At 40.4% G+C, this 18,046-nt stretch overlaps 1 protein-coding gene across 1 annotated transcript in view; it reads right to left on the bottom strand.

The window, feature by feature from the left end:
• CALCR (calcitonin receptor) overlaps window positions 1–18,046 on the bottom strand; it is a 206,028-nt gene that overhangs the window by 102,886 nt on the left and 85,096 nt on the right. Inside the window, exon 2 of the mRNA XM_032785377.2 lies at window positions 2,801–2,888. Within this exon, the coding sequence (XP_032641268.1) occupies window positions 2,801–2,888 (88 nt within the window). The remainder of the gene's footprint in view (window positions 1–2,800; window positions 2,889–18,046) is intronic.

Consider the following 18,046-nt stretch of genomic DNA (forward strand, 5'->3'; position numbering starts at 1 on the left):
AAAAGATTAAATAAGATTAGTCCCAAAACCGATCCCTGAGGAACTCCACTAGTAACCTCCTTCCAGCCTGACAGTTCACCTTTCAGTATGACCCGTTGTAGTCTCCCCTTTAACCAGTTCCTTATCCACCTTACAACTTTCATATTCATCCCCATCTTTTCCAATTTAACTAATAATTCCCCATATCCTATGGTGACCCACTGACTGCCTTGGTTTATGGGGAATGGTCAGACGAGCTTCATGGCTTTCCAGGAGGGGCTAGAATTTGCATTTCACATGTACTTTCCCCGAAGCAACAGAAAGTCAGGGTCCTGCTCAGCCAGCTGTGGGGAGCTGCCTAGAGGACGTAAGGATAGGACATAGCTGGATGACCAGAAATACACAGTTGAAAATATTTTTAGGCAGCTAGGGGACGTGTCTGGGCTTCTGACTTCCCTCTCCCCCATGAACAGATGAAGGAGTTTTATTCTCAAACTCAGAAACACACAGGATGCTAAGTGAGTTTGTCTTGAACAAAACAACCAGTCCATCAGAGGGATGAATCCCTACCTGGCCCAGATTTTGGAACAGCAGTTGACTGGGCGATTGGCAGAAGGGGCCTAAAACCCCCTTCTTCTGCAGTCACTGTACAGCTTGTTAGCCCAATGCCCAGACATGGGTTTTAGAAATTTTAGGGAGATGGTTGCTTAGGTGGTTGACTCACAAAACCCTGATGGAGGCCAGGGCTTGATTGCCACCAGACATAAATAAATTGTATTGAAAATTGTGAAGGCTGTAGTAATGAAAGAGTACCAAATGAAGGGTATCATCATTGAAATGGCAAATGTCTCACTAACAGAATTGCAGAAATTTCTCACCATTATATAATTTTTCCATAATATATCAGTATATAATTTTTCCATAATATATCACAATTACAGTCTGCTTTTGATTCTGTCACACTGCTTTACCCATGATGAATTTGTTTTCCTTGTTTTTAAAATGAAAAATATTTCAAGAGTACATGAACTTTTCAGAATTTGACACAGTTCAGACCTTCCATGTACAATGTAGTCATCAAGGTGTAACGGCTATGTGAAAGGTTTGGATTTAATGACCCTTTGTCAAGGATTTTAATAATCAAAAGACATTTGTGTAAAATACAACATTGGTCTCATTGGATCTAAATTCACTGTGTAGCCTTAACCTGGAGCAGAATCACTTGATGATTACTGAACACTTTGTAGCTGAGCCCGCACAGGAATACAGGGAAGGCTCAGGTGAGAGCATTTAGAGGGCACCTTTTAGAGGGCATGGTTAACACTGCAGCCTGTACACATGCTGCTGGCATCAGTTTGCAAGTCACTCCAAAAGGGGGTGAGGGATGGACTCCTTCCTCCTTTCTAATTGGCCAACAAAGCTGGCCAGCCACAGAGAGGAACACACAATGCTTTTTCAAATCCTCGAAGCAAGCAAGGGGCAGAAGGGCTTCTGAGGGACATGACACCATAGATGGATCAGGGAAGAAGAGGTTCTTTGGAAACTGTCATCAGGCCATGTCCCGAGCAATGTCTCTAAACTGTGCTGAACACATGGTCTGGTCCTACCTGCACAATTCATAGCTGCAATGCAAGGGAGCTGATGGGGAATTTCATATATGTGCTCCTCAGTCATCTGTTAAGGCAGAGAAGGGAGTGGCATAGAGATGGGGGTGGAAGAAGAGTGATGAGATTAGGAAAAAAGGATTAAAAGGACTAGAGAGGGGGAAATTGAAAGAGCAGATGGGGAGGGGCAGCTAAAACAAATTTTAAAAAATTGCTTATTGGGGTGGGTGGGCATATAAACCTTCTTCAGGGACAAGGAGGTCCATGCCTAGCTATGAGGAGCTGGTTAGGGTGAGAGGACAGGGCGTGGGTCAGTAGTGGAGGCAGCCATGTAGGCAGATGGAAAGTTAGTTCCTGTAGCAGTATTCATTCAGAATGCAGGCTGATCTTACATTCATTGAATCACTGTTCAGCATCCTCATACTCTGATTGCCTAAATTAATTCTGGTTCAGGACAATTATTTATAATTTGAGTCTCAAGTGAAGTCCAGAGAAGGAATTTAATCGGTGTCACAGGTACTTTATAGCATAGACATCAACACTATTCATACTGCATATTTAGAATGCATAGTCAAGTGCACCATATTATAATTAAATGTAAATAAATATGTTATGGATACACAGATCAGGATGTTCAAAAGTTGAAGTTTCTGAAGTAACATTAACTCAGTCACATTTCATATACTGTAATGGGACAAGATATGTGATACAATATCATTGAGATGAAATAGCTGAAAATATAATTTAAATTGAATAACTAGCATTTAGACTGAAAATGTTCAGACTCAATTGTCTTTCTAAATGCAGGTTAACTAAGGTGAAGTAGCTTTTAAAAGTTAAAATACACATTATATAGTGTCTACATTTATAACAACTGACCCAGATGTTATTGTACAGTTCCAAAACTATGAGTTTTCTGTCTCATAGGTATTTCACAGATAATAAAATGTGGAAATGAAAAGGCATGTGTACTACCCTATCCTCACTCTTTCCTCTCTATATCATCAAGAAACACTGATCTTAGGGCATGCCATATTTCTGAGAGATTTCTTCTGTCAGTAGCTTATTATTCTTGTTTAAAGTTTTTATCAGTTGGACACTCATTTCTTGTTCTCTGTGTACAACAGTAATAGTGTAGACTTGTATTAGATTTCAGAACATTTCTACTGGTTTTCTTTTGTCAGGTGTCAGAAGCAGTTCATTTTTCTTTTACTTACGATTAGAAGCATAATCAGTAAGAAGCAACTCTGAGCTGTTTTTTCCATTGTGGATTCTTTCTTCGGTGATACGTTTCTGCTGACCCTTCTGGAAATTGAACAACAAGAACAATGAACATATTAGACCATATTTATCCATGGCCAGTTGTGACAACTTTCCTGCCCATTTGGTATCCCATTAAAAGTTTTGCATGTGTGTCTGTGTATGTTTATGACTGCACTGAATATGCTGAGGAGGATTGTTTGTTTTCATGTCTGTCTCTCTGAAGATTTCATTTCCATCTGGAGAGAATTTCATTTTTATCCTTTGCACTTTTAAAACTTAGTTTTTATAAAAACTATGTGATTAAAAGCACATTGCAGTTTGGAGAGAAAAGCTGAGCCAATGTCAGAACATCCCATTTTGACATTTTTGGAATGAAACATTTCAATTTTTTGTTTTGAAATGATTTTTATTTTAGAATTTTTAAATTTGTTATACTATTATAATAGAAGACAAAAATGTCAAAATGAACATTGTTTTGATATTGTCAAAATGAAATGTTTTGATTGGAAACAAATTTTCCCCCAAACTTTTCTTTATGGAGAATTTTGAAGTATTTAGGTTTCATTTAAATTCAAAACAAAATCAAATTTTGAAATCTCATAATCCCTCATGAACATCATTCATTCCAAGACCTCATGCAGAATGCAACTTTCATGCCTGCTTTTGCAACTAACTTTTTACTTATGTCCCAGGTTGAATGTACAATACATTCCATACTACTAAATATATTGGGGACATTAGTGCGTCAATAAAATGTTAGAAAGGACCAACAGCAAAGAGGTTAAGGAAGGCAATGAAAGCCAAGGGAGGATGTTTGAACTAAGTGTGTTTCTCCTTCCAGCTGCCAAAATCTTTCTGTACCACATTAACAGAATATTTGTTTTAATCAGAGTTGAATGTAACATCACTCGTTACACTGTGTTTTCTTTGATTAATGTACATGCATTCTTTGATTCCCACACACTGTGTCTTATTGAATAGTACCAAGCAATGTTTTAATGGTGTGTTTTAAATGCCCGCAGTATTGACAGGATTACATATTGAAAGAAAAAAGTCATTCAATATTTATTTGCAGCTAAATCCTCAAACCCATGCTCTGTTTCTACTCTGTTTTTACTCAGGGAAATGCCTATCAGTCCTTTGTTTGTAAACATATCTTCTTATAAGTTGTTATTAGAAGCAAATAAATACTGTGGGGAAAGGAAAGTTATTATACTTCCAGTTGTCTCTAATTCTTATATAATCATAGGAAGTGTGAAAATCATTAGATTGAATTATAAACTAAATATCCAGACACATTTTTAAAGTAAATTTTTTCCCATTTGGCAATGGAACAACCAATGTTGCAGATGAATCTGTTGTTGTTTCATCCTAATCCTGATGAAGGACACTGAGATGAAATAGTAGCATTTTTGTTCCCAGAGGATACTTCTAATTTATACACAAATCTCACTAACAAGAAATGCAATGCTGCTTATAGTTTAATGTAAAAATGTGCAGACAAAGATGCTATAACATTGACATGAAAGGCTTACAACATCTGTTAACACACCAATACTGAAATAAAATAAAGATAAGTGGAAAAGAAGTAATTTGGAGCTGCTATCCAATTTTTATACACAGTTTTAAAACTGACTTTGTAATGCTATGAAGAATATTGACATTAAACAGAATTAAGGAGATATAGGACAGATGATTAAACAAGCCTCTCTCCAGAGCCTGTTACAGATTAACTAACTGTATCTGGAGAAATACATCACAGTTGTAGTTCTTGCTTCCGGTGTTCTCTGCCACCAATAATTTTGATACTGTTATTTTAAAGGCTTAGATTGAATGTGACAGTTTCAATTAGGACAAAACCAGCACATTGCTAAACCTACCATTAAACATTTATTACAATCCCTGAATAGGAAGCTGATTATTACTGTCCATTTTGAAATTATGAAAGCACCGAAATGATGCTTTAATTAAAAACACTATGGAAGTATATTTGACTAATATTTAGATTTAAAGATTTTATGTGCATGGTAACTAAGCAGGAAATTTTCCAAATCAATATAAACACTCTCATTTGAAGGAGAGTTTGAGGTTATGCTGGAAATACTGGAAAAAAGTTCTCAGCTTTCAGACTGCCATATTTTTCTCCATCCACACTCTACTTGTTGCAAATCTCTTAATGCCTGATCCTAAAAGTGCTAAGCGCTTCCTCCAAAGTACTACATGTTCTCAGTTCCCATTGACTTCAACAGGAGCTAAGGATGCACAAGATGTTGCAGTATTGCGTCCTTAGTGCTGACATTTTACTACTCCCCAGTGATTTTCCCTTTACCGATTATACACATTAAGTAGACTTTTATGGGAGCACTGGGCAGCTAATTACGCTCCTGAAAAGAAAACAACAGAACTTGGGACTAGGGAGGGATTTACTGTCACTGACATTAGCAATGGAACATTTTCAGATACTGCTAAATGTTCAAAGCTGATTCATTGCCTCTCTCTCATTTTAACCTCATTCTTCTGAGTATCAGTAGTAATACTAGTTTAGTACTGAAGTACATAATACAGGGCTATGAACGTACGAGGGGTACCATTCCTCTGGGGTCAGAGGACAGCGGCTGGCTGGCTGATTAGTTCCACACACTGCACCGGGCTGATCCTCATAAAAAGAGGAGCAAGAAATGGAGAAAGAGTGAGCTGCAATGCCTGCCAGATGTTGGAGCTACTGATGGGAAGAACAGCTCCCAGAAACAAAATGGACAGAACAGAGGCTGTGGGAAATCCTGTTATCACAAAGGCTCCAAGGTAAGAATCAGGAACTTTTGGGTTGAGGAACTTATGGAGGGAAGGGACAGACTTGGGGAAGTTTTGATCTTGTTTTCTTGAGGAGACTTGCAATAATAATAAAAAATCCTTCAACAACTGACCTCGCTGGAAGTGACCTTCCCAGGACTCCATGAGAAGGTTTCAGGCAGAGTTCCACCAGGGAGGGTGCTGGCTTAGCAAGAGCAAGCCTAGGTCACAATCCTTTACAAGAACCTAATCCTGTCCAAAGCACTGATGGGAAGCAGAGACCCAGCAGGGTGGCAGGGCTCAGCCTTCAGTCCTCTCTTCCGGGACATGTAGTAATTTTTGTTGCCAGAAGGGGGTTGCGGTGCAATGAAGTTTGAGAACCCTTGATCAAGAGGTTACTGCTTAGAAGTAAATAGTCAATATTGGGTACTATATTTCCAATTCCAGCATGAGCGAAGGAAGGTATAATCAGGCTTGTGAGCTGTGAGATTGAAGTACAGATGCCCCCTGGGTTACGCAAACCCAACTTACACAAATCTGCACTTATGGAAAAAGTTCTGTAAGCTAGAAATGGGGTTTTTTTTGGCATAATGGTTGGGTATACTTTTCCGACTTATGCAAAATTCGAGTTACGCAAGGTGTTCCGGAATGGAATGCTTGCATAAGTCGGGGAGCATCCGTATTTAATTAGTACCTGCTAGATAGCCACCAGACCATCTTGGTGAAGCTAGATGTACTGGGGATGTCTCACACACATTAGTTTTAGTAGGATGCTATTGTAAGCATCTGTAAGACATCGAACCCTATTCAAGTTTATTCAGTTCTTCTACTATGCCTAGGCTTTAGTAAAGTCAAAGGGTCTCTTGGGATAATCACATTTTCTGACATCTACACCAATCAAGAGACACTATTGTTTTTGGTTCAGGAGACTTGTTTTAATAAGCTATTGATGGATGAGTGCTTTTCTGTGTCAATGGACAACATTTCAAAACTACCTTCTGAAACTGCAACTGTAAAAATCTTTGTGGGCATCAACTGAAGGAGCCATGTTCATATGCATAAATGTCTATTTGCACGTACAAATACAGGTTTGACTAGCATGAATGTATGCAATAAATGTGAATGTGTGTGGGAGCCCTGGCCAAGGGAAGCCAGTGTATTCCATGGCTACATAATCATCTACAGAATCTACCTCTTCCACAGAATTCTCTCCAGAATATGTTTTCAGTTTATATCAAAAATGTTTCTAGCCATTAGGATTCTAAAGAAAATTTTCCAAGTATAACCAGAATGCAAACAGAGGCAGTAATGTCTGCCTGAATCTGCAGAAAGCCCCAAACAGTATTTCAAAAGGGAAGTGTAAACAGCCCCTTCACCTTGCTAGGATGTTAAGCTTTCATTGTTAACAATAAACCTTTTTAAAAATTGTTATGATAAAATGATGGGCAGTGAAATAGCTTAACAGAGACATCCTCATACCACAATGTGAGAGAAATGAATTACAGATGTAACATCTGACTTAGAAGCCACTGTGAAACATACTGGGACAGCACAGTTATATTGTACTTTGCTAACAATGTCAAGGGACAAATCTTTCATTACCCTCAAGTTCAAGAAAAAGCCACAAAAGATTCTGCATCCTGGGAAGGAGTATGGTTCCATTGTATGGAGGAAGGCCAATGTACCAGGAAGTAGCTCAGGGAGCTTGTGTACACATTCGGTGCCATGGAGAAAAGTCTCCTTGGTGAGCTCTAGAAAACCTTGGGTGGGGAAGGAGATCTGAGGTGCACCTCTGAGAGGCATTCAGCAGAGTCCTTGTCTTTCCTGGAGCTATCTGATCCCTCCCCCATTGCATGGTTCCCCTGCATATGCTGTATTCAGACTGTGGTTTATAGAATCATTTTCCCTTTGGCTCTCTGGAGCCCATACCTAGCCTCACAGAGCTGGAAGTGACCCTGAAAGGTCATTGAGTCCAGCCCCTACCTTCACTGGCAGGACCAAGTGCTGATTTTTGCCCCAGATTCCTTAAGTGGCCCCTCCAAGGATTGAACTCACAATCCTGGGTTTAGGTAGGCTAATGCTCAAACCATTGAGCTATTCCCCCCAATCAGTATGGCTCTTTTAATTGACCAAAATAATTCCCTCCCTCAAGAAGCTAGGTTTGTTCCCTGACTGCAGAGCAGGGCAGAAAGCCTTTTGAAAACATTAAACTGGCTCCACTGTGTATTTCATGCTGGACCTAACGATAATGCCACATTAAGGAGTATAAACTCAGATCCTGTGCATAGGCTCCTGATCAGCATAGCACTTCAATAAATACTCAGCTTCAGCATATGCTTAAGTCAATCCTTCTTCAGCAGAGCACTTAACCATGTGCTCAACTTTAAGTATACGCATGTAAGGCAAGCAGTGAAGATAGTCATTGAACCTTTAGCCAACTGAAAAAGCAGCAGTGACATGCTTAGAGGATCCATGTCCAGTGGGGACTGCTGCAAGGTGAAGCCCACTGCAGTTGAGATGGGAAAACTGAGGTGATGGAAACCCCATCAATAAGACAGAAAGGGGATCCTTACACTTATAAGATTTGACCAATAGCAGTTTGATTCCCCCCCTTTCTAATCAGCTTAAGAAATAGATAATAAATGAAACTATGTGATAGAATATTTCAGAACAATTAACTGAGCTTAAACTGCAGAAGCAGGAGAGCCACAGTATTCCTCTTCTCTCCAGTTCCCACCTCTCCCCACCAATGCTGTCCAACAGGATATCAAATTCTGAGCAGTAACAGGCAAAGGTTGCTCCTACACTCAGAGCTTGTCATAAGCGACATTTGTAACACACTATATCATATCAGTATAACACATCAAGCAGAAAAGTTATAGAAAATCTCTTAGAAGGTTACTGATGTTTGGAAAGATGTAAATCTATCACATCAACAAGCAAATGAATAAAGAATGCACTATATACTGAAAACTCAATATTTTTCATTTATTATCTCATGTGGCTATCTGAATGGATAGACCGTGACCCAAAAGATTTTCCTCAGTCTAAAATAGGCTTCAGAGGAAAGAGGGAGAGTTCCAGCACCACCCTCTGGCCCGCCACTGGCAATCCACTCCATCATCAGTCAGTTTCTTGAACAGAATTGAGATAAATCCTGCAAAGTGCTGAGCACTAATGGGAGTTGAAGGAGCTCAGAACCGCACAAGATCAAACTTATTAGCAGAAGACCTGTAGAATACAAGATGCTTTGTCATCCTCACTGAAGAAATCTTGGGATGGTGGTCAGTAGCCGGACAGGTAAAGAAGAATATAGAATAACGTGCAGATAAAGAATAATAATAATAAAGATGATATGCTTTTATGCTAATAATAAAGAAGATATGCTTTTCCCAAGGTCCAATACATGGGTGTTCCCCAACAATAAAAACAGAATTTAAAAAACCCAGTCTTTACTTCTGTGTGTTTTATTGAGCATTCTGCCAAAGAGCATGCATAGTACAGGCAAACAAAGTGGAATAAAGATTATAGATGAATTACATAATTAAATGTACAAATACAATACAAATAACTACTGTTGTGTGTGCTTAAGGCAAGTAGTTCTTCTGAAGTTAGTGGGCCAGGTTCTGATTCCATTTATATCCGTGTAAATATAGATTATTTCTGTTGAGGTCAATGGAAATACTCCATAGCTACCCAGATATAAATGGGGGGTGAAATCCTAGCCCCATAGAAATCAGTAGCAAAACTCCCATTGATTTATTGAAACCAGGATTTCACCCAAAACCAGAATATGGTCCAAAGGGACTTCTCAGTTGGGAAAAGTAAATGGGATTTGGCCCTTTATCTATAAACAGCTCTGTAACCTACAGTATAACTAAAATACAAACACAAGGTGACATGATTGATATGCAAACCCTAATAATATTTTCAGGGGTAGAAAACTTGTTGAAAAAGAATGAGGCAGAGAGACTTTTGATGCAAACTTAGGACCATGACTTCAAATACGACAAAGTTGAGAAATACGGTAGAAGTTACAAATCTCACTGATGTTCTAGTATCAATTTGTGTAATTTTGTTTGCAAGGGATAGGTTTACATTTAACTAAACAGATCTTAGTATAGGCAAGATATAATTATTGCTCACCACAATAATTGTAATCAGCCATGCTGATCTTTCATTTTCTTTTTCTGGAATACATGCTAAAATAAATTCCTTGAATGTCTAATGAAGAAAAAGGACTAAAAGCTGTCACTGACAGTACACAAAAATAAAGAGTTGTGACAGTAAAATGTTTCAGAGTGCTTGTGATTTAAATTGTATTATATTTAACTAAGCACATAGTATTTGAGTATTCATCTAAACAGCAGAAATGTAATTTCATTACTATATTGATTCTGAAACCATATAAACAAAACATATTGCAGAGTTTCAAAGTAGCAGCAGCTAGAGGCCAACACTTATGTGCTACTAGTTACTATTAAAAATATTACAAACTGACTGTCCCAATACAGGAAAACAAAGAGCAAATAGTAAAGAAAAAACAAAGACGCAGTCTATACTACGTTAAGTCTGTTTCTTTTCTGCACTGATCCTAGCTTTCTAGATTCCAGCACTTACACGTAGATCCTGACACAAAAAGAGCATACATCGATAAATCCATGAATGAGACAAAGATCAGGGTCTGCAGACTTGTGAACTGGACTTCCAGCATAGTCATCGTGCACAGGACATCTTAGAGAGAAAGAGGGAGAGAGAGAGAAAGTGCAAACAAGCAGTACAAAACCCTGGTGATTATAACACTCATGAGGGAGATCCAGGATCTAGCCTCTCCAATCCAATGAGCTAAAAGTTATGAAGGAATTCGTTCTCCGTTTTGCATGAACTCACATGCAGGGCTTGATCCAGTGGGTAAGCTCTGAGTAAACCTACAAGATCAGGCCTCACAGGTCACTGAGGTGGAGGAAGGCCTATTTTCCTCTGGCTTGTGAGCCCACCTACAGGGTTCAGCAGCAGGTGAGCAGGGGGATTGTGAATCCCAGTGGAGCCTGATTCTGGGATTTAGGCAGTTAAAGTGGTAGTTGGGCACCAAAGTAGTTTTGTGAATCCGGCCCTTATTGTTTTTACCTCTTGTCTCTGATTGCTATATACCTTGGGGGGAATACATAATACGTTGTTTTGAAGAAGCTCTTTTAGGGTCACTTCAATCAGCTGCTGGTCACGGGGAGTCTCAGATGAAAAGGACTGACAGGTGCCAAGCCCAGTTGGTCCTGCCATGTTACCACGGTTGGTAAATGGGGAAAGGGGTAAAAAGGTGCCTCACCTAAGAGACCTAGTCTAATAGCAGTAGGACCACATAGTTCTACTACAGAGGAATGAAGGCAGCAAAACCTGTCCCCAAAGTGGTGCACTTGAGAGGGATTAAGGTCTGGTCTACACTACAGACCTATATTGGTATAATTACATCATGCAGGGGTCGGAAAAATCCATATCCCTGAACGATATAGTTATACCAATTTCACCCTCTATGTAGACAGTGCTATATTGGCAGGAGAGCTTCTCCTGCTGACATAGCTACCACTTCTTGCATAGGTGGATTAGCTAAACTGAGAGGAGAGCTCTAATCTGTCAGTTTAGAGTGTCTCCATTAAAGTGCTACAGCAACGCAGCTGCGCCGATGCAGGGTTTTAAGTGTAGATGTGCCCCATGGAGCAAATTAAACATATCCAACTTCACTTCAATTTAGGATATGGCACACTAAAATTTATTAACCACAAGGAAGTGTGTAATATCCTAAAATTGAACTAAAGTTGGATATATTTGACTTGCTCCATTTTTTGCAAAAATGAAGTACATCAATAATATCATAGTGCTGTAATCTATATTTAAAAAGGATATTTTAGGATCATTTGTCATCAACTCTTAAGACACTTGAGAGTTGATGACAAATAATTAGTAAAAGTCTTTTAATTTGCAACCAAACTTACAAGGTCTTTGGGAGCAGGGACTAAGTCTTTCTACCTGTACAGTACTATGCTTGAGCACGGTAAGATAAATGATAATACTATATTATTTGAAATTACATAAAATGCCTTGTTATATCTAAATCATTGCTATACTTGTTTTTGAGCTAGTGAATAAAAGAAAAAAAATGATGCAGTTGAAAGAAGTCAGATTAAGCCACAAAGGAATTTAAACTGCGTTCTTATGGCAGGATAGAAGTCCACGTTTCAAGCAGCTTTTTATTAAATAAATCAATGTTTAATATGACATTTTAACTAAAGGAACAATGGCCTTTTGCAAGACTGTCTGTTGGCAACTTGATTATTAATATGAAATTCTTCCTTAGGCTGATCACAGTTCAGTTGCATTGAAGCATTCAAGACTTCTAATTATTCCAGGTCATGATAAAGGTGTGCAATATGCTTGAAGTGTGTCCAGTTTCCTGAGGGAAGTTCTTTTCTTTTTACTTCCAAATGGATATATAAGAAGGGATCAATAACTGTATTTGATTTTAAAAAACACTGAAAATATTTAAAAATAGATTAACGCATAAGAGGAATGTTCCATTTTAGTTTTGTTTTTAATTTTTAGATGTTATAATATCCTAGGTTTCTGGTCACTAAAAATATTATGAACCATTAACCAATCACCAATAGGTGACTGCCTCAGAATGATAGCAGCTTATCAACCATCATTAATTTAGAAGCTTATAGAAACTGTTTTGCCTATAATGTTTGTCCTCACTCTGGGCTATCTGTACCATTCATGTCAAGTGGAAGTTTGTTATTAACTTCAATGGGAATAGGATCATGTTCTCTAACTGTATGTCTACACTTGGGGTGAGGGGAAGACCTGGAGCACCAAGTCTCAGAACCCAGGTCAGTTGTCTTGGGCTCAGGCTACAGGGCTAGAAACAGCAGTTTAGACTTTCTCACTCAACCTGGAGCACAGACTCTGAAACCTGGCAAAGAGGGTGGATCTCAAAACCCAAGCCCAGATGTCTACACTGCTATTTTTAGTCCCCTAGTGCGGTTGGCTTGGGCCCTGAGATTTGCTGCCACAGGGTTTTTGTGGCTTTTCCCTCCTCTTCAGTGTAAACATAACCTGAATGTGTCAGATGAGGATGGAAGCTGCAATCAAATACATCTCTCCATCTGAATTGCATTTAATAATGACAACTTTGAGAATGCTAACTAGACTCATTAAATGCAATAGCCTTAAAAAACCCACAAATCAACCTGACTCCATAAAGCTCATAAGCCCATCTATCTATTCTCTCTACCCAAACTGCTCTCCATTTGAAGATCATACTGAGTCTCTGAGAAAGCCTAACAGAGACTCCAGAGCCAAAATAGTTTTATTTTCCACTTTTTTGCTAAAGTCCAGAGTTATATTGATGAGATGAGCTTCCAGCACAGAATCTGCTGATCTCTGGGTGAATGCTTTTACTGCCCTTACTTCAAATTTGATTCCAGGAGCCAATCTCAGACATTGCTAGCTGGCAGCTCTCCAAAGTTTGGTATCAGAGATGGAAAATATTCGTACTATGAGAAGATACGATGTAAAAACCCCGTGGACTGTGGATTATGATACTATAATATTAATAAGAGCAGATATGAATCCCTAACTCCATATCACAAAGAAAGATAGGCACCTCCTTCTGATTTTCTGGCTGCAATTTAAGAATCTCTTTCATTTTAGCACCTATGACTGAATCAAAATGTCACACCTTATTTTGAGACATGTCAGAAAAAAAAACTTGTTTGAAAACAATCTCTGGTATAGGAATGAAGCAGTATTACGAAAACTGATTTAATTGCCTATTGAAGCAGTTCCATAAGAAAATGTTAAGCGTAAACTATCAGTACAGGGAATCTAAGCTAAATTTGTGGACCTATGTAATTGCTTTCTCAAGTCAAATATAGAGTATGACTCAAGTGTTAATGCTAGAATTGACTGAAGTCAAGCAAAATTCTTGCATTACCTTACAAATGAGGACGGGAAAGTTATTTTTGTATTTGAGCTGAGGGATGGAAACTCTCCACGCTTAGATTTAAGTTATTCCCAACAGCACTTAAATCATCTTACATCAAACCATAGAAGGCTGTAACCAGGCAGAGATGTATTTTGCTCACGTATAGCAGATTACCCTGATCAAATCAAATAGGGCTATATTCACAAAGGAACTTAGGTGTTTCAACACTTAGTATCACAATACCTAATTTTCAAACTCCTAAAAAAAACAAACAAACAAAAAAAACAGGAACAACACTGTGATTCACAAGGCCTGAGTTACATGCCTAGGCTTCCTATACAATGCATGGGGTTGATAGGGGAGTTAGAATGCAATTCACATAAGCCAGTATGATAGGCAGGGAGCCACCAAAGCTAGTCAGTGGGAGATGCTGATGAGAGGCACATGTGTCAAGCCCTTTAAAGAGTCATTGGGCCAGACAGCAAGAATGGACTTTGTATTCTGGTGATTAGAGCTCCACTTCAGAGTGGAAAACCTAGGGTTCAGTCTGCCTGGTCCAAGCAGTCTCTATTTATTCCCAGTGAAACAGCTTCAACAAGGGAGACTAATGGAGCCCTGCATAAGCATATCCCATGTCTCTGTGGTTAGAGCACTCTCCTGAAAAGTGGTACACTCTTGTTCAAATCCTTTCTCCCCCTTTCTGGTGGGGCAGAGGGAAATGAAATTCCCACTTATAAGGTGACCCACCGTTACCATCAGCTAGAGCCAGATTTTGAATGGGGCTCAGTCTGGTAAGTGGCCTTTGAGCACACTTCCTGGATCAGGCCTCACATGCAGGTTAGGCAGGTGAATGCCTATATTCCCCTGTGGATTGCTCTGGAGATTAGGTAGGAGATAGTATAATCCACACACCTTCTGGGTGTGGTGTTCTGTCCCATCTTGTGGCACTGAGACCACTTAGAGAGACAGAGAAAATGAGTCTGTTCTACAGCCCTAACTAAGAGGCAGTTGGCTTTTAGCTCATGCAGTAGAGGATCATGCACTAAGCTCTAGAGGCCCCAGGTTCAATCCTCCCCACTGACGACGAGGGGGTCTGTCGCTATTACAATAGCATCCGGACAGTGTGCATACTCAGAGGCAGAAATGAAGGCACCAAGGGAGCTTCTACCCTATAATGTAGGCATCAAGTGAGTTTAGACCTTTATAAAGTTTGGTAAAGTTTTGTGGATTGCAGTGGAGCCTAAGACTGGTACTGCAGGCATCTTAACCCAGATTAGTTCCCTAAGTCAGGGGAGGGCAGAGGTGAAAGTAAGCCAGTACAGTCCAGTATAGAGTCACCGGTAAAAAAAGGTGCAGTAGTGTACTGGCAACTCAGTGGAGCATTCAGCACTGGCTTACTTTCACCTCTTTTGGCAGCATAACAAAAAGTTCAAACTCAAAGCTAATAAAAGCTTGGAAAGGGAAAACTCACTGTCACATTTGTTTTTTGTTTCTCTCCCTCTTCCTCCTCCAGCCAGGTTGCCCAACCTGGCTAGGCTCCCCGTTCCCCCGACTCTCCCACTCAGCAAGGGCTGCAGGGGCTCCCCTCTAGCTTGTAGCAGGGAACAGGGAGACTGGCTGAGGGAGAAGCCTCCCCGGGTAGCCTACTGCCTTCATAGGAATAGTTTAAACTTAGCTGTTCACTCAGCGGTCTGTACCAGGATTCAGGGCTATTTCTGGCATCTTTGTTAATTTCACTCATGGTTGTTTGGTGGAGGTGGGGGGGAGGAAGGGTGACCAAAGCTGGGGCAGCTCTTTTCTGCTCCCTGAATGAGGCGATCTTCAATAATATAATACACAAAAAATACAATCAAAATCAGGAACCATTTCCAAGCTCAAATCTATCAAAGATACGGTAAGAGCTGTATTTTACTTTCACCCCTAGGGGAGGGATGGGGATGTTAGGCACCTAAGTCAAGCAGGCCATTTATCTGGTTTTAAGCCAGACACTCCTACTTTTCTAAGGTTTGTCCCACATCCAGTATTGAGATAAAACCTGATGTGATTGGGTCTGGTATCAGACTGGCGACGCCATTTTGAGAAGCATGGCACCCTGCCCTCACCGGTGTGACCTTGCATGACTGGTGGGACACACCATGCCTAGCAGTATCAGAATGGCCAATTTTTGAGGATGCGTGAGTGCCACTCTAACCTAAGTACCTTTGTAATCTAGTCCTTAGGGAATAAATCCATAGAAGTCACCACCATATAGATGCAATTTAAAACTTCCACAGAAAAATGTTTGCTTTGGAATGGACTGACTTGAACAACATAACATACAATTATCATCATGTAACCCTTCTGCCAAGGCGAATTGATAGCAGCAAGGGCCAGGTTCAATACATAAGGGTCCCTTCCCTACAGCATAATGCAAACCAGCTCGAGCCCCCACCCAGTGACATGGGAAAATTTTACATATGCACCCCTAGGTGCCTCGAAGAGGCAATACTTCCCCTCTCGCAAGCACAGAGTCTCGGTGTAGCAGAAAAGGTTTAATTACATGAGATAAACAACAAGCATTAAATTGGGAAAACACCTTAACTAGAGTTCATAGACCAAACCGCGAGCAAAGACCCACCCCAGGAAATTGGGCCGTGTCCTTTTCCCTGGGCTCTTGAGTCCAGCAACCCCCAAATCACCCCAAGACTCCAAAGTCCAATACCCCAAATGTCCCTAGAGTCCAGCAACCCAAAGATCACCCACAGTCCCAAAAGTCCCGCAACCCAAAAGTCTCCGTCCCGGGTCAGTGTAGCCCCAGAGTTCGAGAGTCTATCTGCAGAGGTCCCCCTCCCCCTGCCTGGGTAGAAAGGGGCACCTTACGTGGTCCGGGGCCAAGTGCCCTGCCTCTCCGTGAGGTTCTGCTTCCGCCTTCTCCACGAACTGCTCTGCCCTACCAGCCACTCCACTCTGCTCCTCTAGACGTCTCTACAAACTGCTCTGCTCCACTCCGCCAGCTGCTCTGCTCCACCAGCTGTCCCACGGTCTGCTCCAGCCATCCCCACAAACTGCTCAGCTCCACTCACTCCGTGGCTCCACAACTACTCCACTCCGCTCTGCCAGCTGCTCTGCTCCGCAGTATAGCTTCAGGGTCCCCCACTAGTTAGCACAGTACTCAGTGTTTTCAGCTCAGCAATTCCAGCTCTTTAGTGATTTCAGCTTACAGTAGGGGAACCCCAGTTCTAGTGCACCATTAGCCCAAAGTAAGTTCAGCACAGTAACCTGTATCTAGATTCTTAAGGGAATCAAAAATCAACTCTGATATTCCACAGTGGAGAGAGAAGCAGGTGGAACTGTTGCTTCTGGCTCACACAAGGAGCCTACACCACCAGACACAAATACTTGTCCCCAGCCTCTCTCCATTCACTGAGTTTTGGAACCCATGTCCCTTGTCTAGCAAGTGCTGTTTAGTTGATAGTGAAACCCTTTATAATAAAACAGTTTCGTAGTTCCTCATTTACTTAATCAGGGTGACAACACTTTATTCCTCCTGCCCAAATAACAAAAAAATTGGGGATCCCACAGCTGTGGAAGTAATCATTTTAGGCTGCAGTGGGCTATGCTAGGCAGAGTGGGTGTGTCTATGCAAACACGATCAGCCTCTGAAATTCTTTTCCACACTTGCCATAATTCACCGCCAGATGTCAGGGTAGAGCTCATCCTGACTCTACTTACAATCAGAAATGTTTTCCTGGGCAAGAATATCCTTGTCCCTAAACATACTGTATCCTTTTTAAAATGTGAATGTACTTTTATACAACATCTCTACTTACAGCAATGTAACTCTTCAACATTAAAACACATACAGTCTCTCTCTCTCTCCCCAAATAATATATACACAGTATCTCATCATCTCAAATTTTAATATATAAGTATATTATAGAGAACTATTATTATTATATGACACAAATCATGCTGACATCCCATGTTATAAGTGGGAAGTTCTACTTTATACTAATGTTTAAGGAAATAGAAAAATGAAGAAGAGAATGAAGCCTAGTAATGCCCATCCCTTTGCAGACTCAGGAAATGATGGTGTACGGCAGTGGTATGATCTTAGCAGATGATACCTGCTTAATACTCATGAGGGAGGTGAAAACAAGTCCAAGGTCCTTGCCAATATATGTCCTGGACAAAACGGTGACCAGACAGCAAATCTGAAAAATCAGGACAGGAGGGGGGGGGCAGTAATAGGAGCATATATAAGAAAAAGACCTCAAAATTGGGACTGTCCCTATAAAATCGGAATATCTGGTCACCCTACTGGACAATCACCACAGTTAAGCATTTAATCCCATTTGTCATATGGGAGGATGAGGGGAGAATGCTTCGGGTCTACTGTTTCTGAAGTCTAAATGCTCAGACATAAAGATTGAGAGGAATGCAACTCCCTCTG

The sequence above is a fragment of the Chelonoidis abingdonii genome, chromosome 2, assembly GCF_003597395.2.
Source record: "Chelonoidis abingdonii isolate Lonesome George chromosome 2, CheloAbing_2.0, whole genome shotgun sequence".
Taxonomy (NCBI): domain Eukaryota; kingdom Metazoa; phylum Chordata; order Testudines; family Testudinidae; genus Chelonoidis; species Chelonoidis abingdonii.